Genomic DNA, 27917 nt, shown 5'->3' with positions numbered 1-27917 from the left:
TTATATATTTTTACATTATATGTTTCTAATTCATAAAATTATAATATTTGGTTTTAAACAGTAAAAAAAAAATATACATACAATTCTTGAATATTGATATCATCTGATATAGTTATTACTACAATAAATTACTATAACTATAAAGTACACGTACTTCACTATCATAATATTATGTACATTTTAATAGGTATACTAAGACATGTAATCTAAACTATCACATTACTTTAGTCAATAAATTAATTATACAATATTAAAAATTTATGGGCACGTCAAATAAAAATCGTATATAATAAATATCATAGGTAGATAAATAAATAATATAATAAACAATGTGTTTTACTAAGCCTGTAGTGTGATACACTGTACACGATCTTACAGTTTTCACTACGATAAAAAAAAAAAAAAAAAAATGTAATAAATAACTAAATAATATTATACTATTATAAAGATAATTAGTGAGAACACGGGATTGTAAGGCGTACATGTAATGTTATGTTTTAAATCAGATATCGTACTATAATAATTGACTCCTGCGAGCGGAGACATCGTCGCGCATAAAGAGCAGCGTGCAGAGATTTACCTAGGATACAGCAATATGGTTTCATTAAAAAAATTGTTAAAATAATATGTGCGATATATTTTAACAGTGGACAAACCCAGTGCTTTTTACCCTACACGATATACAGCCGATACATCGTAATATATTATGCAAAAAGATTGTTAGATCGAAATCGCACGTCGCGTTTCGATAAACTATATGTAATATTTATTTCAAATTAAATTTTCGTGTAGGCATTTATATTCTACACAATATGACGTATTTATTTTCAAATCGAATTTCAACAGTATACGCACAATACGATACACATGACGATCGACGATCGATTAACTTAATTGTCTGGTTAGGTATGTCTATGACCGCTGCCCTATATCTACGAATAATTGAGGTGACTAGATGTGTGTGTGTGTGTGTGTGTGTGTGTGTATAACATTATTATTACTTTATTCTACACCTATATACGTATAAAGCGCGTATCTAGTTAGCGACGAACGTATTAAAAAAGAAAAAAAAAATTATTAAATAATTCGATATATTGTCAAAAATGGATTGTAACGCCTTATAGCTGCTAAAACTGTGAGAAACCCCATGTACCGGTGATGGACCAAGTAGAAAACGGATATTTTTTCTAATTGTTCTTTTTATTATTTTTTTTATTTTTTTGATTAATCAATAGCGGTGAGTCACTCGTCAGTCGTCATCACAGTCCGATCATGGTGCACGCCTGATAGAGGAGGCGACAGTCTTCGCCGTTTTGGCCTTCCTTGGCCGCTTGCACGTAACGCCATAGTCTCGCGGCATCCGCGCTGACGCTTGTTCTTCCGCCAGAACTCGCGGCCGTCTCGCTGTGCACAAAAAGAAAAACAGAAATCGTAAAACAGATTAATAAACCATTGAAATCCATAACGGGTTACGGATCGCCGGGTCAAAGTTGCTGGGAGCTGAAGGCGCGCACGACCATGTGGTCCATTATAAAACATGTTAACCCATAACAGCGTGATCGCTGCACAGATCAGTTTAATTACCCGACGCATCACACTCGCCCGAAGAATAGATACTAAAAGATTTCGTATTGAAGTCGTTACGTTATACACTACAAGGATATACCGACACCGGTAAACGTTATATACGTCACGGAACGGTTAAGTCTTGAACGCATTGTTGTTCGACACTATAGTAGTAATTTATCGTATTATATATTATCTGACGTGTAGGTAGACCGCCGCACTTACACGGACTATTACGGCGGTGCATTGCCAGATGCAATCCGCAGCTTGGCGCGACATATAAAAGAGAACATAATTATTGTGTTAGATATCAAAAAACGAATTCGGCGAAACGGTGACCGCGACCGAGAAGACGGTTTTTAACAACTCCGCGGTGTGTTGTATGTACACACTTATATTATTGCATCGCGGAATTGCAGGTTATACACGGGTAATCAAGGAGCGTATTAAGCACGATCGCGTAAATTGTTTTGTATTAGGAAAATAAATAACCCCTTAAGATGAAAAAAAAAAAAAAAAATTGTGCCGCCGAAATAGCGCGATATCATTAGTGTGCGAATGTATGTTTTTTTATATACAAACAATATTACTCTAAATGAACCTATATTGTGCCGGAAAAAAAAATCGTGAACCGCACAGCGCCGCCGGTTTCGAACACGCGCCGAGCACGTTAGATTACAAGTGATTTTCATTGTTCAATTTTCGATTGATAACAATAATATTAACTCGACATTTTGCGAACTTCTTTGACCGTACGCGGACAGACCTATAGGATCGTTCCATTCGTTTCCATTTGTACCGCTGTTGAAAAAACCATTTACAGTAATTGTGTATGTATTGATGAAATGGCATTTGATATTTATCGTGTATCATGCTTATAGATTAGCGGATGGGCGTGACTTACGAAGAGTGCTGAAATCTTTCATTACGGTGTGTTTTTAATATTTGGTTTTATTTTACGGCGATGAACGAGTAGGTACTATATTATTATTATTATTTGCGCTACTTATTTTTCTATATTGTATTCATCAACAAAAAGTATCATCTCGTATATCCGTCAAGTGCCTACTTCCGATACAAATTTGATGAGTGAAAAAAAATTGCCATGCATAAATATTTAAATTAATTGTTATTAATTCCGAAAAAATGTCCGTCACTTGTAAACTATTAACTCTTCTCGGCAACGAAAAGGTCTATTTTTATCTCATCTCGGTCCTAAGAATTTGGCCGAGTTTTTTCATACACACTAATTAAATTTTCAAATTACCTCATCGAGTATAACAATACACTCTAGCCTATTCTAGGGAATTCAAAGATGACCCATGGCCGCATTTGAATAGAAATCATATAAAATATGCATCTAAGTAATATACAATACTAATACTAATATTAAATATTAATACTTTTATTGAGATACAGCAATAGGTATAATACGTTAGTATGATAAGACCGTGGAAATAAGCTTCACATATTTTTAAGTGGATACATGCAGCAGCTTGTCAATGCACCCATTGCGACACTTTCCGTATGAATAAACAATATATTTTATGATCGGTTTATTTACATTTACGATTTGATATTAAATGACTATTAGAAATCTAAATATTATATTAAATTAAAAAAAAAATCTAAATATCAAATTTTCAATACAGGAAAATTCTGGGTCGCATTTACAATCCGCACCATCAGTCACACGCCGTAATGAAGATAATCGCGTATAACATCGTGACATATAATCTTATTATATTTTACACTATATTAACGTACAGCAATTTAGTGGTGTATTTTATTGAACGACCTATATATGGCTATAATACGCACTATATTATAGATACTACTCGGTCACTTATTTGGAGAATATCCGCTGTTTACGCACATATCAATCGACACGGATAATCCAGAGTAGTCGTGGCATATATTCGCGTTTACGTGATTCCGTGTTACACACATAATATATTATACACCTATCTATAATGATATGCTTTTAACGCGTATGAAGTGCGGAGAGCTTTTATGGTAAAAACTTGTTTGTAATTACGCAAGTATATATTAACAGCGTTCGTCGAATAGCAAGTATATACACACACACACATATATATATATATATATATATATATTATATACGTCTAAAACAGTCGGAGAAATTAGGTTTGAAGATGGTTGCCCGCGATGTCCATTCCTGAGCGTGTGCCATGTGGGCAATAATAACGCATCTAGTTTTGCGGGATGACAAGCCGGTTGTTCGGACATTTTCCTAGTACGCATGTGTCAACGAATCGGCAACGAATTATTTGTGTCAGTGTGCTGACAATGGAATCACGTACGTACAATATAATAATAATAATAACGATAATGATAATGATGAAAATAATAACACATTTGTTACAATGACTCGAGTGGAAGCGATCCATTATGAATCGTGAAATAATGAAATTGTATTAGTTGCGCGTATGACGTTGTGATGATGTTCAGAAGAAACCAGTCTGTGGGCGGAATATTACTGAAAAGATGAAATGAAAGTACCCAAGGACATTGTTTTTTTAAATTTTTTTTTATACTTTGTATGCCTGATCAAAATAATCACTACGTGATGCATCGCAGTGGTATATAGTAGAAGTATCTTCTGCGCATTATTATGTCAAAGAAAGTGACCTATGCCAAGGAGATTTCAATATTATTATTATTATTATTGTTGTTGTATACATTGGGCATGCATTTTTCATTGTTCGTTATTTGTGCCGTGGACAAATCAAATACGATTTATGTACAAGACAATAATTAATGACATCCGTATTTTGTTTATCTCTCAACAATACCAAAGTATTATAATATTATTATACGATATTAAAATATGTTCGTGATTATTTGTATAATTTATGACAGCGTAAATATTGTTTGCCGTCTGCGGTAAACAAATCGTCGCGCAATTGTCTTAAGAAAATAACAATATACGAGTCGAGTTAATTATATTATTCCCACGTGTAATGCACGTTTAACTACAATTCATAATAACTTACATATTATTGTATTATTGTCTCGTGAGATAGTGACATTTCCGTAGGTTTTAATTTAATACGACTATTTATTTACAAGCTATTTGAGTTATGGACGCATGGAGAAATAATAGATCGACATCTAGCACGCATAAATCACGAGCAAATATAATTTTGGTATGATTTGCGTCTCCTTAATGAGAGGAAAGGATTTCGAACGAAATGGATTCAGTGAAAATTGATACTGTAAAACGATACATCTTTATATCATACACCTGATGATTTCGGCTATTGACCTGATCAATGACGTTGTTACAAAAACTTAATAACACGCAACTAAATAAATAAGTGGTTCTGTTGGTTTTTTTTCTCCAAATAAATAATACATTATTTTAAAATATAAATTAAAACGGCAATATGATTAATGTGCATAGCTGATTAAATCATGTATCTTCGTGTACAATTATTGATTACATGTTAATACAAATTTTGTAATTTTAATTTTATTACACCTAAGGGTAATCGTAGAACTACATATCGTGAAGGAATTCTGATTTAGCGATGCTTAATAGTCAATAGAATTTACTAGCTTTCGATCGTGAATGGTTGTGTGGAACATATTCGTTATGATACATATTATGATTAGGTCATGACAAAATGGTTTTTCACATTCAAAGTCCTAACGGAACAAACTGTGAAAGATATTATTACTTTACGTCTGTGATTATATTGGTGTTCAAAATAAAATCTTATCATTAAGTTATTGGTTTTTAAAGAAGATATTAAAAAAAATAACTCGATGGTATAATTAAACGAGAATAATATGATGATAAATAATGTATATAGTTGTAATTTGGATCCAAATATTTTATTCATTTACGTTGTAGATGTGACATTTCAAAATTATTTTTGAAATAAAATCTTTAAAATATTTATATTGTTAATAATTTAATTGAATATCATAATTATCATTGCATCATATAAAATAATATTACTATATCTTTAGTTATGTATATATATATATTAAATAATATCAGCATGTAATTGATTTTTATAAGCCAATTGGAATTATTCAGACTCATCCTACTATGAATAAAATAATAAACGCGTTGTCTAATCGACAAGACAGGTAGTATTTATATTATATTATGTGGAACACACGTGCACCATAAAAATATATTATACATACAACTAACGTCAGCGATCAGTATCTTTTTTCATTTAACATTTTTTTTTTTTTCTTGCAATTGAATTAATCAAATTTCACAAAATTAAAACATACGTGCTTCTTGTATACTTTCGCGGTACGCTTCGGTCAAATGTGGTTTCGGTCTGATAAATCGCCGCGGCGTTATGGTTTCGGGTGTATATAGGTATCTATGTATATTACACTGAAGCGGCATGTAAAAGGCTCATAATATTTAACTCAATATGACTATGACACAACATGTGTAAACATGTGTGACATTCGTCACAGAATTCATTATATATATAATTATATATATATATACAAGCAATATACGTGGGGACTTAATTCCAATTCAATTTAAAAGTGTGCCAAATTTAAGACGGGACAATAATTTCCTCTTTCGCGGGCCATTTCGAAAAACGTTTCACATCATCGCACTCCAGACAGACATCTTACAATACGCAAAAGCCTTTAAAACATTAAATATTTTCTAATTAAATGCTGTCTCGGCGCATTTAGTGACTCTTATAGAATTAACCCCTGGTGCGTAACGTAACGTAACGTAACGTAACGCGCGTGTGAAATTCGTCAACCGTCTGGTGGTGGAGCGTATACGTATATGATATAAATATAATATGATATATAATGTATATATATTATATAAATTATAATACGGTTGTCTGTTATTGTCGTGCGTACGACGGCAAAACGATTTCCATTAATTTATTGTGTCGTTTTCCGTTTTGCCGCCGATGCGATTTCTATACATATTATTATATCCGACTCGTGTGCGAGCTAGCCCGGTTACAAGTTCAAGGCCGTGACCTATAACGAATTATCATAATATAGTAGTCCCATAGGCCGGCGGCGATCAGCCATGTAGGTCATCCCGGCCGTAGTCGGGTAGTGAACAGGTTATATGTACAAGTGGGTCGCGCGGCACGGGTCGTTTTTTCTTTTTATTTACGTCGTTATTTATTTGTATTTTTTTCATCACTGGGAAAGAAAAAAAGTCCCGGAAGTAGGTGAACGGGTTTCATATGGCCCCTACCGCCCACCTCCCTCCCACCCCTTCCGTTCTAAGTCGCGCGTTAACATGTAAATTCGAAACCGACAACAACGTACGCGACAGACAAAATAATATATTATGATAAATTATAATATTACAGTGTTCGAACACGCGCGTAGGTATTATATAAAAATGTTTAAAAACCAGAAATCGTCAATGCGTTACCTGCTCAACTGCGCGGACACCAGATTGCTGTGCGGACTGAACCTGCCGGGATCGCCATACATCTTGCACACCAATTTCTCCTTGCACGGTTCTTCGCGCACGGCCAATTCGTGGAATATCTCGTCCAACTTCTGTACGACCGGAGTGTACACCGGGTCGTGAGTCGCTACCTGTTGCAGCGCGGGTGGCAATCTGCCCATGGCCTGAAATTATTAACGTTGACGATCGCGTTTAGTTCGTAACACAATGGCAGTGAACACGTCAAACGACAATAATATTATGTAAATACACAAGTAACGTCATATTATCATACTATTGACGGTCTTAAGCGGGGACAATCGCCCCTTTGTCACGCGCCACCTGATTGGGACGTGCCTGAGAATATACGTCTGTATCGTGTACGAGACATCGCGGGGTAGCAGAGTATAAGTAAATATTTTATACTTATATACGATCGTATCTAATGAGAGACAGTAGATTTTCAATTAAGGAAACACTGTATACAAATACACTTCCCCAATCGTCGTCGATATTAATCGAAAAAAATAAAATAGGTACTTTACGGCTACTGAACTATTGACGTTGACGAGACTCGTTCTAGTCGCCCATAAAACGACATAATATGTTATGTGTTATCGTACACCCGGAACAAGTTTTGTTCGCTATTTATTGCCGTGAGAGTTCAAATACCTTTACCGCTAAATTTCATCGCGTATCGCATGTATATATATATATACATGACTCATTCAGATATTTACGTTAATTCGACAGACTACAATTTATACTGTAAAGCACTGCAGTATACTTTCGTAAATTAAAATATCGACAAATCGAAAACATTGATGATGATGTTATCTCAAAATAAATAAATTCACTTGCGTTTTTCGTTTTAAAAATGTACTTTTCTACGAAAACGTGAAACGAGTATTTTACCTACCGAGTCTATATCTACGTATTGATCTCTTCATATTCGTATTTTATAATAAGATTTATATGTCGACCCGATCCAATGCAAATGTCTAGCGTCGTTCATATTTGACGAGAATTCACTTCATATCAGCTATACCTGGCCCTGTTGTCGAGTATTTAGGCATAAATACACAATGTGTGTTTCGAACACGTCGGTTTGCAGGGCCTATGGGAGGAATAAACTCACTATCGCCGAGTCGCTCACGACTCGTGGGAAACGAAATCGGGTTGGAAAAATTCCGGTTTATACTTACGGGATTATTGTCCAGTCTCTTGACGTATTTCTCGGCGTACGGCGATGGTGGAGGACCTCCGCCGACTCCAACGCCGCCACTGCTACCGCCGTCACCATTACCGCCATATTTGAGCGGTTCGTACTGCGCGGGCGACGATGAATACGTGTATTTGGGTGCATCGTACTGTGACGTACCTTCCCCGTACTCGCCCAAACCCCAACTGGCGAGCTCGTCCGCGTGATCTGACACCACGTTGTTCATGTCTATACCGTTACGGTTGTAATAGTCACTGCCGCTCAAAAGCTATAACGATCGTAAAAATCAACAAAGATTATTAAACAGTTATGATCGGGTTGGATCCGGTAAAAGTTTGGATAGGATCGTTATGCGAATTCGACACATCGTAAAAACTGGAGAACAACCAAACAAACAATATTATGTAATATCTGTTAAACACGGTGTGGCTATACCTCTGGCGAATCGTAAGGTCCGGGTGGCGGCGGATGGTCCAACGTGGGGCTAGGATAGTAATCGCTGTGGTAACCCGGTGGTGGTTTGATGGGCACGGGTACCGGTACGGGTACCTTGAGGTGGTGATGGTGGTGTTTAACCTGTAGACGAAACAAACGTAGTCGTAAATAAATAACGCGATTGTAATACAATATTTATCATGATAAATTATAAAACAGTATTTATATATCACCGATGGTTTATATTCCGAATTTATCGCATACCTGTAGCGCATCGCTTTCGCCAAAATAAAATAATGACACATAGGTACTAGACAACGACGGTTGCAATAACTAATGAGGACTGTCAATTGCACTACGAAAGCGCGATGTGTGTTGTGCACATTATTAGTGTTATTATTATAAACGAGTTGAGAACGCGTAATGAAGTCTTGGCGCGATGGTAATTATGACAAATGGACACATAAGTTATTTTATTATATATGTTTCTTGACCTCCTAAATCTCCGTAATCGCTACACGCGCATAATGATTTGAGTTTCGTTAATTATTATCTTAACGTCATTCGGCAGAATCGCTGTATAATAACGTGGGCTTATACGATAATTTGATTCCGAACTCGCTGTATACGTATAGTATCAATTAAGTGCACACCTACTGCACATTCACGTCCACTGGGTGTACCTATTTAAATGTGGTGTATAGTGTCGATTAGAAGATAAGCATATTATGTAGCCTTTACCGTCTGTCAATATGAAATTACGAACGGCAAAAATCGATAAAATAAATCCTAAAAAAAAATAATTTGCCATTAGTCCGTAAGAACATTTGCATACCTTGTGATGGTGGAAATGATAAAACTTGGAGGCGTGATGATGGTAGTACGAACAGAGCTTGAACAAATGAGCCAACGGCGGGAACACGAACAGTAGAACTTTCAGTAATATCTTCTTAGCGGCGCCCGCTCCGATCAACAACGGCAACAAGAACAGCACCTTGATTTTGATCAGTTTGATTATCAACATCAAAGCCATACCGCTTGACATAAGTTTCTTTTTGAACAGTTGCTCTGTGGAAAACATACACTCCGTTATTATCAGGTCGCTTAAATACTTAATGTGTTGATACACATTAAAATATGCAGTTAAAAAAAGTTTAAACACAAAAGTAATGTAATTAATTAATACTATGACGTGTTATCCATAACAAATTATCATATTAAAAAAAATAAAACAGTTTAAGTATTAAGAAATAATTTTTAATTTAATTGATAAAATAATGTATAAATATAAAATGTATTTTTTTTTTAAATCTAAAATTTTGAATTATTTTTAAATTTTTAATCAAAAAGGTTTGTTTATTTTATTCAAAAATTTAGATATTCTTATAAATTATTCATATAAATAAAAACTATACAATAGGTAGTTAAATTTTAATTACAGACATCACGAAACATAAATCATCCTATATGTTTACTCTTCAAATAAATATGTTAATGTGTCACATGCCGAGCCATAGCTACTATATTATCATAACGACATAACATATCAATTAGTCGTGTTACAGACGTTACAGTTTAGGTATAATACGGCACTACGACTATACCGACGACGAGTCTTTCATCACGGACGTCTATAGGATCATCTTATTATATTATTATTATTAGCTATTATTATTATTATTATTATTTGAATCGTGCCATTCATTAGCACAACGAAAAATGGTGTGTTGTCGAGCTGTTGTTTTTCGTTTAAGTTTTCACCCGGCTTTGCAAAGCTCTTGTACGCGATACCAATTACTATGACGGAAATCTAGGCTAATGAAATACATTATTTATTCCAAAACGGCCTGCTAGTAAGAGTGCGGCAGAAAGCAGATTTCATGTGCCCGTTGTCGAGTGTACCACACGCTATACGCACTGTCGGGTTTCAAATTAATAATAATACTATTATGCTAATTCGTGAACACGCGTAAAGAAACGGCCGATTTTTCTTATGTTCGCGCGACGTCGTCTGCGAAGACATCGTGAATACGATATAGTAATATTATCACCGTCGCACGACGATTAACTAATTATTATTAATATCGGTTCGGTAAACAGCACTAAACACACGGCAAAAGTGGGCGGGTGTGGACGAATACGCGATTCCATACAATTTGGATGACGTCCGGCGCGTTTGTAGTTAGCGTGAAAATCATTTGAAATCGTCGCACACGCGACACGCGACGAACCGAAACTAATTGAAAATATATTGAATTAGTTACCGAGTAAAATGTTTGACATAGATAAATACTTTTCTAATCAATATATAATAGTTTAATCATTAAATTCAATTATTTTTAGACCTAAAATTAATGTTTACGCTAACGATATGTTTTAAAATGTCTCGAGAATCTATCGTGCTCGTGAATATTTCTATAATACACTGCGAGTAATGTATTATTTAACTTGGATTTTCAAGTTAAACCCGAATATCGTTTGGTTCATTATTCTTAAAAAAATGTTGTTATTAGAACAATTTGATAAATGATCAAAACTATTTTTACATAGAAAATTTCGTTCACAACCGATTTATACCGAATATTTTCAATATTTTGTTTAAGATAAGAAATAGTGTTTTGAAAAAAATCAATCTATTTTTTTTATGGAAAAATACCTTTAAATACCTTAAATTAACAATAATTATATTCCAAATGTTATTATAATATTATTAATAGAACTAAAAATATATGTATTTTTAATAATTTTAATTTAACTGTTTAGTTATATCGAAATAAACTATAAAAAATATTTTTTGAATACAAATATAATTATTATTGTAATTTAACTTTCCCTGTATTATAATATACTCGTATCATAATAACTATCCACAGACAACAAGTAATCACTATTAAATTCCAAACATAATTCATGGTATCAAGATTTCAAGTATTAGCTTCTTACTCAATACAGGTTTTTTTTTTTTGTAATATTTTTATAAAGTGCTTAGAGTTAGTAATATTAATTTTGAATGTAATATGTAGTTTGGTACCAGCCATAATAGCTCATGTGTCTGCCATAAAATAAATTATTATGTACCTAAAACGGAGGGGTAAACTTCAATACTTAAAATTTTTAATCTATCTTAGATTATATTACATTTGGTGTATAAAATATAGTACAGGATTTTGTGTTTAAAAATGAAATTCATATTTTATTCGTATTTGTTTTATTAACTTTCTAAACATTAAGTTGAATTTTATATTTAAATACAGTACAACTGTGTTGTCACTTTGTGGTTGATACATTTTATGATTTAGGTTTTTTAAAATTATGTACAGTATATATGTCCATGTCAGACTTGGTGAAAACGTGTTATTTGAACTATTATGGTATGTACACCTAGGTATACAATATGATAGGTATGTAATAAAACAGCTATAAAAACTTTATTTTAAACTCTTTGAAGTAAAAAAAAAAAGCAATAGAAAAATTTTGTTAGTTTAGATTTCTTGATTTTGGAATCTACTTAAGTATTTTAATTGATCAGGAGTCATATATCTGTTATTTAACAATATATCCCCAATTAAACTTCAAAAGATAGAATATATATTTTAACCAGTAGACCATTTAAGGGGATTCTATAATCATTTTTTTAACAAAATTCTAACGTACTGATTTAAGTTTTATTTCGATATCAATCTTGAAAACATATTTGAATTTAGTCAGAATTAAAAAAATACATTTTGTTGAATTCAAAATATGGATTTTTTTTTTTTTGAGTTCTTAAAGTTCTGTTCATGAATATTAAATTAAAAATGTGGCTAGAAGAATCGAAAGTTGAGTAAGAAAAAAAAATTGATTTCAAAATTATTATCATTGTAAATCGGTTTGTTGGAATCCGTTTAGGTATATGATTTATATATTTCACCAAGAATTTTAATTTTAAGCTTTTTGTAACACATGCTTGCAAGTGTGTTGCACTTATTCAGCTCGCCATCAGAATACAAAATAGACTTCATAAACTTAAATATTTTTTAAAAATTATTATTACTAAAATTAAAGCCAATACACGTGTATTTTTTCACCAAAAAAACTGTGGAGGGAATCACCTTAATAGCTTAATATGTCTTATTAAGTATAATACAAGTTTTATTATATTTTTTATGTATATTAATATGTACTTTTAGTGCCATATAATATTAAATCAACATTGTTTATTATAATAAATAATGTTAAATAATAATAATTAAATGATTTGTGAACCGGAGCCTGGCATAGAGATTTAGGAAACTAATTGTATATTTTTTATTTTTATATTAGGTATAATATTCTGCTCCGTTATATTTGTAAGCAAATCAAATACGAATAATATTCTATTAGTTAATGTATGAATTATGAAGAAAATAAAAAATAAGCTACTGTGCTTAAACTCTAAAATAATAGACCATGTTTCATTGTACGTAATAAACTTAAATACCAACACTTATGTGTGTATTATTTGTACTTAATAATATTTAAGAGCAACGTGTTATTAAACTTTATTATGATTACATTTTAAAGATTATTATTATTTATAAACTCTATTAGCTTAAATTATGTTATTTATTAAATTTGAAATATTTTTTTAGTATGTCATTTGTATTTATAAAATTTAACGTATAGTACAGATAAAATACAAATAATTTTACAGTATAATATAGTTTGTTGAAACAACACTATAAAGAGTAAATAATGTCTGCATAAAAATAACAAACAAACGATTAATATCACTACAGTGTTAAAATGTTATGTTTAGTTATAATGAAGATAATTTATTGCAAATCACGGCGTATTTACGATAAGACATTGTTTTGACACACATTACAGCTCAGTGTTAAATCGGAGTCGCTACAGTACTTGGATTCCAGACAAATCAAGTTCAAGGCCCCTTATAGACGGTTTTAATGCTTTCTCTTTTTAATAATGTATTTAAATATTTTCGTGACTAATTGCTTTAATTAAAAATTTTAGAGTAAATTCAACACAAAGATGTTAAATATAGATCTAAAAATATATTCGTTGTGGCCGTATTATTCAAATAGTTTGAAATTCAATTAAAAATTGATTAACACAGCTAAAGTAGATAAAACATTTTGTGTATATTTAGTTTTCGCGTGGTAATATTGGTCATAAGTTGACTTATTAGGTACTTATTATGTGCAATGCATATGAATTAAACTACTTTTTGCGATGTAGGTTGAAATTTCAATTGAAAACTAAGTATCTACCCGCTGGGTTTTATAGTATTGAACACATACTTTTATTGTAACGATACACTTACAGGCTACTCGATTACTATAATTATCTTAAGCATGACTTACTATAATAACACCTATATAGAGTTTGAATTAATTTGGGTCTTGAGATAGGGTCCTATATACTCGTATACTATGATTAAACGCGTTGCTTACTTATCATCTTGTGCATGAACCTAGGTGATCTGGCGTCTCTTGCAGCTGGCAACACGTCCATCCGCAGGATTATACCACCATCGGGCAAAATTTTTTTGGGCGATAGCCGAAGTTTAGCACCCGGTCCACCACCCAAAAAACTAGGCACTGTGGCTTCAAAGTCATGGGTCGCCAAGTATTTGGCGCCTTTGTTGTACAGCTGTTCTGTGACGTCGGACCAACCGTCATCGGCCACTTCTTCGTCTTCCTGAAAACCAAAATGACGATCAGCAACTACAAGGTGAGACTATAAGACCGCCAATCGGATAATGTTAAATAGTTAATTAACAAGTATTTCCTATTAAACCAGATTAAAACAGTTATTTCATAACAAACCTGTTGACCGCCGTGGGTAAGAACACACAGCCGCTGACCGGTTTTAATCAGTCGAATATTATTATTACGGTAAAACGTTCTCGCACAATTTACGCGTTAGCATACGTAAGCATATTACATTAGATCCTACTTAACCTGACTATAGGTAGCGGAGTGCAGTGGGTTAGGTTAGAATTCCACGACAAATTCAAACGCTCGATTCCTATACATAGTATCTATACAGTCATATACAGGCAAAATAGGATGAGCTAGTCCGATTTGCGGTTCCCGCGGTTTGCGGTCACGACGTGACTCCTCGAGTGCCAATCGATTAAGTAAAATCAATAAAAATAATAACAATAAATAACGAAAGCCTCGTAGAACACATTATTATAATATAGCGAAGCGTCTTACAAGAACAGAAAACCAAACATAGAAATCGAAACAATATTATTATACGGTTACCATTTCGGGCGCTCGGGCTTCCCGGTAGGACGTGGTCTCGTTCTGACCGGGGCACATGGCCTCGTAGTCGTTGGAGTTCTTCGTGAACGTCAGCCCGTCGGTGATGTTAAAGTCTGACTCGAACGTGTGATCGACGTAATTGTACAGCCGGCTGCGCACACAGTCCATCGTGTTCCGGGGACCGTCGCACTTGCCCACCAGATCGTCCCATAGCGCGTTGCCGCTGCTGGACGGCTGCACCGAACACAGCGACGCCGGCGCCAACGAGACGAAGATCGCGGCGATCGACACAACAACGACGGCGGACCACGGAGGTAGATGATGATTGACGACGGTCGTCATCGTGTAACGCGAACGCTAACACAGTTGGCATCGCACTGACCGAACCGGCGTCCGAGAGGTCCGCGTTTACCGGTTTCTTCGCCCGGCGAGCGCGCGCTCGCGCCAAAGAACGAGAGAGAGAGAGAGAGAGACGGACGCGGACAGGACGAAACGGCGTGAGACAGATTATAGAGGAGAAAGGAAGAGAGTGAGCGAGAAAGAGAGAACAGATCCCACCGCCGTCGATCGCCGCCCGGCAATATATGTAAACGCATCGGATGTACACGACTTATAGATGTGCATATTATAATTGTATTACACACACACACACACACATATATATATTTAGTAGTGACCCCGATTTGCAACAGACGCATTTCGATTTCTTCCTCGTCGTCGTTTAAGCGAGATCTTACAACCGCGGAAATTATCGCCGCGTGTTATCTCACATAAAACAGCCTACCTAATTTTTGTTTTTTTTTTTTTTTTGAAAGGACATCCGGATTTTCGAGTTTGAGCCTACGGTTTTTTCCCCACATTTTTGAAAGTCACGGATTATAACATATAGGCGTGTTCTGTAGGCTCGAGTGTATCGACGCCGGGCTAATAAATAATGTCTTCGATTTAATTTATTTGTGGCGAGATAATGACATCGAAACATCGAATATTCTACTCGTCTGATCTTGAGCACGATATGAACGGCGATATGGACCTATACCTAAATCTTTCACTCTGGAATGTCACCTTTAAAGTTCACACGCACCGTGGTTTACTTTGAGACGACACTCGGCGTATTCCATCGGTAAAAGCATACCACACACAAATACATTTTTTATGATTGCAGTTTTCCTTTCTTTACTTTAGTAATCGCCTACTTTTGAAGATGCGGAATATAGAAATAATTCACGTTTTCTCTTCCTATTTCTCGCAATGGTCATGATGTAAACATGTTATTCTGCTAGATAACATCCACATTTGCCCTCATTTTTGTAATCGCCAAAATTACGGTCATTAATCTCATCAGTAGCTGATGGATAATCTTGGTGAAACAAGTCTTTCGTTGATTAAAATCTATCATTGTATTGACTGTTATATATCAGCCGATACATTTGATGAGTTCGACAAACTACATTCTATACAGATAATTTGTATCTATAATGTAAACATTAAAACACGTTATCTCGTATTTTAGCAACCTGAAAAAAGTTATATATTTATCACTCATTGTTTATTACTTACTATTTTTTTTTTATTTATCTAAAACCGTTTTTGTAAAACTTAAAGGATATCGGGTTTTAAAATGGAAACAAAACTAAAAAATACAATCTACATTTATTGAATAATTACTTTTTTAATGGTCTTATCACGTTCATTATTTGAAATTTGTAAACGATAATTTCCAATGAGTTGAAACGCTGTTAAAACTAATAATGTATAATAATGATATTAATCTTCAGTGTATATTACCTTTCGGTTGAAAATATCCACGATTATAATACTATCATTACAATATTGTTTATCGAACTGTTGTAAAACGTGCCCGGTAAACGATATTATTATTATGGTGGTCGATGGTTATATAAAATAAACCATAATTCAAGAAAATGTTAAGGTATATCAAATAATATACCACACACGAAGTGTATATTTAAGTAAAATTATAATATATATATTAATGTATATGACATGTATACGTATAGCAATATAATGTCGTTCAGTACACCGCGTTTATTACAACAAACACATTAACTAAAATGCTAACTACTTCTATTCGTTCAAATATTGTTTAATTAAACGATTATAGTCCATACAATTAAAAATATAATAAACATTTTTGTTTAGTCAATTTTGGTGCATAAATATAAGACTATTATGTGTATCAATTACGTAGACACTCATACTTAATCTATACGTAATATTTTAAAATTATATTTTAAGTTTTAAAATATTATTTATTTCAAGATTTAAATTAGTAAGTTTAATAATTACTTTTATAGTTACAACTTTACTACTTTACTTTATTACAACTTTTTATAGTTAAAAAAAAATATAATTTTTTTTCTGTACCAAATAGTTTTGGTAATTAAAAACTTTTTAGAAGGTACCTTTAAAATATATTTGTTTCATTAGCTTACAGGGAAATAGAAAAGTATATTTATTTTTATATATTTTATTGTATTGTTGATATATGTATTTAATAGGCTTATCATTTATATTTTATTTAATATATGTGTTTTTAGTTTAGTAAGAGTTCATACAAGTCTTTAGATCACAAAATCATGAATACCTAACTTGAAAGCTGTATAAAACGTATGATTTTTGTTTTACTGAAATTTTTTCATAAATTTAAAATCGAATAGCTTACCTTTTACGATATAGTTAATTAATTTATCAATTAATCATTTTCAATAAAAATAAAATATTGTTTTATATTAAGTAAGGCAAGTGCAAATATATTTTTAATATTTATCACTGAATCCAATGAGGTATCTGCAGCATGGTATATAAATATATAATAATATATACCATACATATGTTTATATATAAATAATATTTAATCAAAATACTACCACCATAGGCAGACAACGGGCGGGGGGGACTTAGGAGGGCATAGCCCCCAAAATATTTCACAATAAACCCCCAAAAATCTTATTCATAGGGGGTGTATATTATACTTGTGAATAGAAAGAGTACATGTAATGAGCTGGGGCACATTACATAGGATTATTATAGCCCTCCTAAAAAATCAACTAAATGTACGCCTATAACTACCACTTACTACTCAAAAGTTCAGCCAAAAGTCGTTTTTTATATTTGTCAAACATATTGTTTTATTTTACCTAGAATATTTTCCGTACTAGTAAGATGAGTTGATCTACTCAGAATCTTATGTAATTAAAAAAATATTTTTACTAGAACTAGAACACACTTTTTTAAATACATTTTAATATTGTACAATTGTATTCCTATTTTTTAAACAATCACAATATTTCACATAATAGGTAGAAGCCAGTATCTATTTGGGCACTCAGGTACTCTGGCATTCATAAATCATAACCACTCAATTACATAGTGAATGTGAACCAATAAATCACTTGTCTGATCCTTATCACGCCACCACTATAATTATTATTATTTATTATACAGGAAGATATATCAAAAATGTATGATATGCTTGATCGAATGAATAATTCACCTTACACTTGTAAGTTTATGCATTAATATTTATATAAAAAAAAATATATGTTACAAATATACCAAATTTTATCAATATACTCGTATTAATTAATTTTTGTAAGATGACATTAGTAAAGTATTTTGATAGGAAACGAATATAGATCAGTATAATTAAATTGTTCTACTTTAACAATTAAAAAATATGTAAATATTAATATAAATTATGAATAAGTAGATAATTTGTTAGCTTGTAGTTTTGTCGTAATAAAAAAAAAACTTAGACTTTGATCAAAATCATTATTATTGTATATTTTGAAACGTATAATACAACTATACAAGAAAGACAAGTATGATATGAAAAAATCTTAGGAATTGAAAAATAAAGTGAATTCAATGTTTGCAGTCAAAAAGATACAATAATTTAACTGGTAACATTTCAAAACTGAAAGTTATTTCATATAAATACTTAATAATTGAGTATATTATAACGATGATAAGACATACCATTGTATAAATGTAACAAATATAGTTAAGGCAAACTATAAAACTATTAAAGTATAACTTACCTACAACTAATATATTCTACTCAACCGAGGATGGTTTGGGTATTTAGAACCTCGATGTCGTGAAACTTAAATTATAATGAGTCATGTTGGAGTAGTAGCGTTGGGTTCATTTACGAACGTATATAAATACAAACATAGAAAACAAACATATAAATAGACACTTTGACTTAAATTTATACAACGTATTAAAAATGATATAAAATTACGAAAATCTGAAATATTAGTACTATTTGATAAATAGAGTTGTAGACCGATATGACCGTATATTCTGGTATGTAGGTATTGTAAATTAATAATACAATTATTTTATTAAGTTTTCTAGAAAAGCATTTTATTATGTGTTTGTGATAATTATAACATATTAAAAATAAAACAAAATACACTATATCATCATTCATCAAACAATGAATACTATAATATAATTATTTGATTATCATTATTTTCCGAACTGACCCGCTTAAAATATTAATATTGTATAATATTCGTTTTTAATTTTTTTATTTATTAACATAGGTAGGTATACGAGTATAACACGGGTTTAATTCAAATTTATAAAATAAATCTCGCGTTTGATTAGTTTACTCAACGCTCTATTTGTCTTTTGAAGCTGCGTTTTTTTTCTTTCGTCACGCACATGTATTTAGTGTTTTGTTTTCAAACTAATATAGGTAAGTACATCATTGATTGAATTGGTAGGAAAAAATAAGTGAACCAGCTCAAATTTGTAAATGTTATCCGGATGAAATGGAAACCGGTCTATTGGTTCCATGTGTGTGTGTGTGTGTGTGTGTGTGTGTGGGTACGCGTGCGCTGCACGAGACTATATATATTGCATATAGTGCCATAGCGGACAGGAGAAAGGACTCGTATATTTTAACAACGTGTGGAACGCCGGACGGAAGAGACAGATTGTAAGTATAATGTAGAGACGTGTGAGAAAGTCAAATGACGAATTTAAACTACCTAATAAATAAACGCAGATACTTCCTGCAATCGATGTCCGTGTAAATATTAGAGGCGATATACTATTGTATTTAGGATATTATTTTTCGATATTTAAGTATTTAACAATCATAATAAGTACCATTTAAATGATAGAAAACGTTTTAAAACGCTCAAAATTTCACTGTTAGATAAATATAGGTATGATGAAAACTGGAGATACCGCAGAAAGATAATATGAATTGTCTAATGATACATGTAAATTTATATTTTAAAACAATGAATTATATTTCTTAGAAATATTTAAATTCCGATAAAAATTTTCGGACATCATCGTGACAAATTTAAAAAAAAAATAGATTAAACATATTAATCCAGGGGTAATAAACGTTTTTATCGTTACGTAAATAACCTTGTTTTTTTACACGTTAGGTTATAATACCTACATAAGAAAAAAAATATTAATTTAAATGTATTTACTTTATTTATTTAGGAAACAAATAAGGGGTTTAATAATAATAATAAAATAATAACATTTATTTATTATATTATATTTTATTAGTATTTATTATTATTTATTACATATTGTACCTATTTATTAATTCGCTTGATGTGGATTTTTTTTTTTAATTTTGGTAATAATTTATAATTTTTATCAAACCTGGTACTGCATTCATCCGTTACTTGTTAATAGGCTTCTAAGACCAGATTTGATAAAATCAATTTTAAAAATAGTGACTTGCATGAATAAGTAGAAGAAAAAATGTTATATGATTTACTTTAACTATCGCGTCATTTTACGCCGTAGTATTTTATATTTTTATCTACGTTTTTAACAGACCTAAAATTAAATTCTGCACGATTCAAATAATAATAAAAACATATTTACATTTTGATCATATAGATATATTAAAAGCAAAATAAAATATAATAAATATTTTAACTTTTTAAGTTACCTCGACATTTTTTCGACTGCCGTGTCGAGTACCAGTACCATGAATTTTCCATTCCTGCTCTAATCTATATAACTACACCTTATATATATATATGTAACTTGAGGTGAAATATATAACTACGCTATATCCATATTAATTAACGAATGCGTAACAAAATAGGAGCAGGCTGGCCTCTATATGAATATTTTATTGGCGGTCTTTTAACAGTTCCTCACTACTTTTAAAATCTAAAAACTACTTAAAAAGGTTTTATCAGTATTTTGTTGAGTAATTTAATCATATAGATACTTACATTGAACAATATAACTACTTTTTTCTGTTCAAAATTAGAACTGTACTTAATAATCAACTGCTGTTTTATAATTATACATTTATACTTATATAAAAACTAATTGACCGAAAAATGACTTAATAATAACTGTATAAACAAAAATAATAACTGAAAAGAATGTAATATTTTGATTTATGTACTCCTGGAAATTCTCAAAACGAATTTATCCCGTTTCCACAATTTCCGGGAATTCTCGAAAGTCTCAAACTTACGATGTATCAAATTCAATATTATTGTCCTGTATGTTGATTTTTAAAGATGTTTGGGACTTTCAGTATTTGAGCATGTTTAGTGTTTACCTTTATCCCTTATTTCAGTATACACTGTTACGAAGCGATACCAAACATACGGCCCACGAATACTTTCAATGTGGACTACGATTTGTAGTTGTACATAACACCCTGATATTAAAATTATCACTGAAATATTTTAGATATTATACATACACAAATTCCAAATTTTTTTTTAAAAAAATAAACAAATTTTAGTGTTGCGATAATGCATTTCCTCCAAAATGAAAGATGTGAGTTACCTCTTCTAAATAGCAAAATAATCTCGTATGAGTTAGAATAGACTAAATGGGTTGGCCTTATTGGTGTGTCATCGAAGTATAAAAATTATGCCAAATAGAATCACCGGTGAATTCATTTGAAAAATAGAAAGTTGAATTTTATGTTATAGGTCTTAATCACTATGGATAATGACTATGTATAATATGTATATTGTTAAATGATAACTAATCATATTTAAACGCCACACATATTTGTTTTAGCAATAAGTATAAATTAAAACTGTACTTACTAAATTAATTTATATCCAAATGTAACAAGTATCATATTTTATTTTTTTATATACTACTTTAAGCAACTTTGGTATCACGGGTGCGCAGTTCTTCTTGAGTTTATGAGCTCTGGATAAACGTAAATCACTACAATATGTCAAAATTCATAATACGCCACTGATATTGACGGTCACTTACGTATAAGACATAACTTGTTATAGTATACCTTATTATTGTACATAGAACATGAGTAACTTAATAAAATACGACGTCATTGCTTTATTAGTTTCTTTTTGTATTATTTATTATAGACTACGATATTCCCGAAGTGTTTTATTATATTTTTGTACATTATAATATGGGAGATCTAATCAGTTACAGGTCAAAACCATATTAATACATGTTTAATCATGGTGTAATCATTAATCATCTTCAGATAAAAACATATTTATACTTTATATTATATACCTTTAAAGTGTATAATTTAGTATTTATTTATTATAATAAAGTTATTTTATAATTAAATTCAATAAATCTACCTAGTACCATTGATTTTAGAATATAATAATATATAATAATTATATTCTAAAATCAACGCTAGTACTTACTATTACCTGTATACCTTAAAATATCTTACCATAACTGTGTTTGGAAATTTTGGCATTACTGGTTAGTGCAAAATAGAATAGATCTAAAGAAAACCAACTGTTGGTGGATAAGTTAGGTGGGACAAATAATGAGTGTCTTTATATTTAAAAGCAATGGCTAATGATAATTGATTGTATTAAAAATAATTATGAGTAATGGTACCATGCTTCACGGTTAGATTCAGTTTATATTATTTACAAATAGTGCAAGCACTATTAAAGTTGTAATATTATTTAAGTTATAGTAACTTACAACTTACACTTGTTTGATATAAATTGGATATAAATGTGCAATAAGTAAATATATTTGTATGATGGTTTAATTTTAAATATGTTTGTTAGTTTTTAACAAATTAAAAAGATTTTATGATATCCATGTAGCAATTTGTGTTGATTGAGTACGCCTAATTACCAAAAATATACATTTTTAATAGTCCTAGTTTATCACAAGATATAACTGATATTTGTATTACTTTTTAACTGCGTCTGTAATTTTAAATTAGGTATACAAAACATTATCGCATTAGGAATTTACAATAAAATTATTAGGCTCAATCAGAAATTTCAGATAATTTTACACCTTACGTGGTTATAATACATACAGACAAATATTAAGATCGGAAATTTTGGAGTACAATACATTAATTAAAAAATTTGAATAAAAATAAAAATATTCTGAAATTATAAATAGTCGGAGTATCATTTAGTTTATATCCCAGTGGTGTAATGTATTAATGTATGGAATATATGCAATACAAATTATTGGTTTTTATGTTTGCATGCACTTGAAATAAAAAAAGAACATTTAGGGATGCGCCCGAGAGGTCACTTTCGTGATAATAATTGTTTAATATATATTGTAAGCCAAAAATTATATTTTAATTTATAATAAATAATATAATGCATTCTTATTACATTAATTATTTTTAAAATGCTGAAAACTATGTTAGGTTAATTTTTAATTTAAACGTATTATAATGTATGTTTTAATACAATTTTGTGGTGTCTATAGTGTATGTTTATACAAATAAACGTGATATAGAATCTGAACTGCGCACATAGCTCGAAAAGTTAATGAGTTAATAATCTTAAAGATTTTTAAATTACATTATTGTCTTTTAATATACCAATATACTACATTTGTATCTGGATGTGTACTACACATATACTTATATTTATGATTTATCATGAAAAGTATACTTGCAACAAATAGTAGCTTATAAGTTATTATAATGCGTAGGGCCATATAAATCTAGATATTAATTTATAATAACAATGGCTATATAATTATTTATTTATTTAGAATTCATAAAATCTGTCGTAGTTTTATTAAACACTGTACTATGAGTACCAGTAAAAAAATATGGCTCTAATTTTACCAAATTATAAAACATTACCTTTGCAGAGAATATCATTAACCAACACAATTATTATTATTTTTACACTTTTATCTTAAATTTTTATGATTAGTTTTTGAAAATGATTTAAATATATCCTAATTTTGAAACATTAATTGTCAATAAAATATAATTTAAATCTATTATATACTAATTATTATGTAAATACAAAGTACGCACATATAAAAATGTATTCATGATTACTAAGTAGAATATTTTTTTAGAACTTTAGTTAATTATTGCATTATATTTTAATATTTTTAATGATTTTAATGTTTGGTTAAAGACCATTAACATTTATAATAAACAATAATCATTGAAGGTAATTGTTTTATTATAATTAAAAATAGATTATGTTACAAAATATTTAATTTGTTTTAATATTCAATTAAGGCAGTTTTTATTTTACACGAGCATTTATCAATGTTATATAAAAAAAATATTGACTGTCATTCATAATGCAGGTAGATATGTATTATAATTATTGTAGTACTGAAGGTACCAATTAATTCATTATTTTTTATAATTTGTTTTAAAATATGTAATGGTGACCATTCACGACTTATTAAAATCACTGGAGCTTTTATTTTATAATATTAATTGTAATAATAACAATTCTTAGTTGTAATACAATTTTAATTAAGGTTCGCACTCGAAAGTTTACATTTAATTTACATTTAAACCTTAGTAAATAGGTTAATAGCTATTCGACACAGCAAGCTAATTATGTGATTACATTGACTAAAAAGTAATAGTTGTCGGTTATTTTTAAAACATTTATATATATGTATTCATTATAAATAATAAATATATCATTAATAAAAACTATGATATGCAACTATTGTTATGTTCGTTGTGCGTTTGTTTGGCTGTCTTGACAATGTATTAAAAATATAAATTATTTATTTGTTTATTTTTCTAGTGCTAGAAATATAAAGACAGGCCTAGTACCCTTATTTGTTTTTCTCTAAAGTTATTTATTAATTATTATTTATTTTTTCGAATAAAATAAACCTAAGGAACTAAAGATTTTTCGATAAAACCATTTATTGTTTTTAGGTTAGTTATTTTATACAATATATTCACATTGAATTGTTTATTGACAGGTTAAATATAGCCGCAGTGATACATTTATTACTTATGGATTAACTAAGTTCCTAAGTATACATATAATTTTAAAATTATATCATACATATTCGTATACAATTTATATTTTATAATGTGTGTTATGAATGCGTAGTTTTAGATTACTACACTTATTTACATATAAATACTTGTAAATTCTAATTTATTCAAAATATTAAAAACAGAAATGATATTTTCATATTTAAATTTAAAATTCAAACTTAGTTAAATGATTGAATAGTTAAGTACACCGATTATATAAAATATATGTTCATAAATACAATATTTCTTAAACACAAATGTTTTAGGTATAATAATCATCCTGACATTAATTGGTACCCAAATTACGAAAATAATCATGACTATAATAATATAGTAAGATAATGGCTTATATGTGAGTCATAAATTTATATTATAATTGATTGATGTTACGGTTTATTTTATTTTTTAATCATGCATATTAAAAATAATTAACAAATTATCATTTATGATTCCACGAAAATATGCAAATGTATATACAATGTTGGTATAATTAATAAGTTCAACGTTAATTGTTCAATTAACTTATAAGTTATAACTGGACTCGCTAGTCTTATACTCAAACACATATCATACTTCTTAGGTAAACAGGTAGTGCATTTAATATAGGCAGGTAAACACCATATTGGAATATACAAATATATGATAAAAAAAAAAACTGTCTACATCTATATAAAATAAAAACTAATGGTAAACTATTCGTACCATAGAACAATCGAAATCGAAACCTGGGAAACAGATCGCGAATGATCGTGATTTTTGCTAGAAGTTTACCTATTTACTCATACACGAAATACGCGTACAATATTATAATATATAATTTTATACATATGTGTGTGAATGACCTGTTTGAACACAATATTTCTATATATATATACATATATTTATATGATTCATAGGTAATTGACGCATTTTAATGTGATACTTATAATATATAGCCTGTATAACAGATATATGTAGGGTAATTGCTTATAGGTAAATGATAATTACGGGCACTATAAAAAATGGTACATAAATGCATAATATTAAAATTGTCATTTGTTATTGATGTTCGTCGTCACAATAATATCATCATTCATCACACTTGTTAATATAATATAGGTATTCATATATTCATTTGATAAATACAAATTATGATTTCTGCCGTTGATTAAATCTGTTAGAACAGTTTAAAAATGAAAACTTCTTTACAGGAAAATGATACAATCTGAGTAAAATATAATGCCCATATGGATTTACGTAAAATGATCATATTAGTTTGGGAAACTTAAAAACCTATTTAATTTAAATTGTAGTATTTTCTAAAACTATATGACACAATAATATATCATTTTAAAATAAATATAATTATATTAGGCTATTATTTACTATTTGTGGTTTTAGTTTGTTTCGATATGATAAAATTGACTTTATCATTAATTTGTAACAAATCTGTTTACGGTGTGCTGTGGTAAAAACGAATTAGTAATTATTCATAAAATATCATTAATTATATATTATTCATTGCTGTATTCATACTGGACCATAAATCATGAATAAATAACGTGTTAATATGCCGAAACAATATTATTATTATTTTTAATAGGATACATAAATACATACGCATATTAATCAGTCGTTGATCTTCAATTGTTTGATATGAGTCATTTTTATAAATTATTCACTGGAATATTCGTAACACCTGAATTGCAGATTAATATTTTTGATGAATATACTTTTCTATTAACTACAGGAAACGTCTACGTATATTATATTTTATGCTATCCGTGATCTATTGTGTGTCTAATTGATTAATCTAAATTCAATTTCCTTACCGATATAGACGATATATATGTTGATTATTATTAATTTTTTCTTGTTATTTACCAAGAAATAGTGTGTTGAGATGGCCAACATTTTTTTGTCTTCTAATTTTGATTTTGTACGGGTTATGCCAATACCTACGTGACTATATATTTATAATTTCTGTTTATAGACTATTCAAGCGGGAGTCTGTTTCTCTTTATTTTTTTCTTTATAAATTTCATCTTCGTGGAATGTTATTTTTTTAATGAGGGCAATGTAAAGTGAATAATAGCAAACACAATGTTACTTAACCGAGGCGGTCTGATAGGCAATCATTATTGCTTTAGCGTAAACGATCGCTTTTCGATGCCAACGCCTTCAATCGGTTTCAGCAGAATGAAAGTGCGCCCATATTATAAATAATTATATTTTATTACTTACAAATAGTTTATAATAAATAACAAATGTGTTAAATTAAATATTATATAAAAACATAGGTTTATGTATACATACGAAAGAAAGGACAATAATACGTGTTAATAAAAACCGTATAAATACATACAATATACAATATTATTATGATTATTTGTTAAAACAGTGTACATAAAAAATAATAATAAAAAAAAAAAAAAATTACGGTTATGAATATTATAAAAACATGAAGCCTGAAAGATCAAAAAAAAAAAATTAAATTAAATTCTCATATTATATGTAGAATTGTGTTATGTAAAGACCGATTCGGGTTATGGTAATTACTAAAATTGCATTTAATTTGTATCAAGTAGTTACCTAAAAGTGATGTTTAATATATTAAATGATGGTCAGTTTTATCTTATCGACGATAATATTCTTAAAAAATGTACACGAAATTCGTCATCAATCGAATTGAATTTCCACTAAGGCATTGGTAGGAGGATTGCACGGGGTTTAGCGTGTCGAGAC

The 27917-nt window shown here is 30.2% G+C and overlaps 1 protein-coding gene across 1 annotated transcript; it reads right to left on the bottom strand.

The window, feature by feature from the left end:
• Positions 1-119: 119 nt before the first annotated feature.
• On the bottom strand, positions 120-15522 carry LOC113548027. Its single transcript, XM_026948671.1, has 7 exons — positions 14909-15522; positions 14090-14336; positions 9493-9725; positions 8658-8798; positions 8206-8490; positions 6983-7185; positions 120-1404 (listed from the first exon to the last, which is right to left on the bottom strand). Exons 1-7 carry the CDS (start codon positions 15248-15250, stop codon positions 1260-1262), a joined length of 1596 nt encoding a protein of 531 aa, XP_026804472.1. The 5' UTR covers positions 15251-15522; the 3' UTR covers positions 120-1259.
• Between the last annotated feature and the right edge of the window lie 12395 nt (positions 15523-27917).

The sequence above is a fragment of the Rhopalosiphum maidis genome, chromosome 1, assembly GCF_003676215.2.
Source record: "Rhopalosiphum maidis isolate BTI-1 chromosome 1, ASM367621v3, whole genome shotgun sequence".
In the NCBI taxonomy this organism is placed as follows: Eukaryota; Metazoa; Arthropoda; class Insecta; order Hemiptera; family Aphididae; genus Rhopalosiphum; species Rhopalosiphum maidis.
Note: the sequence above shows the minus strand (reverse complement) of the source record. Positions and strands in the feature narration are given on the sequence as shown.

Excerpts from the sequence above, each read along its gene's own strand:
- LOC113548027 (XM_026948671.1), bottom strand. The coding sequence starts at position 15,250 with ATGACGACCGTCGTCAATCATCATCTACCTCCGTGGTCCGCCGTCGTT. Across the intron at positions 14,337-14,908 it reads AAGCCCGAGCGCCCGAAATG|GAAGACGAAGAAGTGGCCGA; the intron begins GTAACCGTATAA and ends TTTGGTTTTCAG. Across the intron at positions 8,491-8,657 it reads GACCTTACGATTCGCCAGAG|CTTTTGAGCGGCAGTGACTA; the intron begins GTATAGCCACAC and ends CGATCGTTATAG.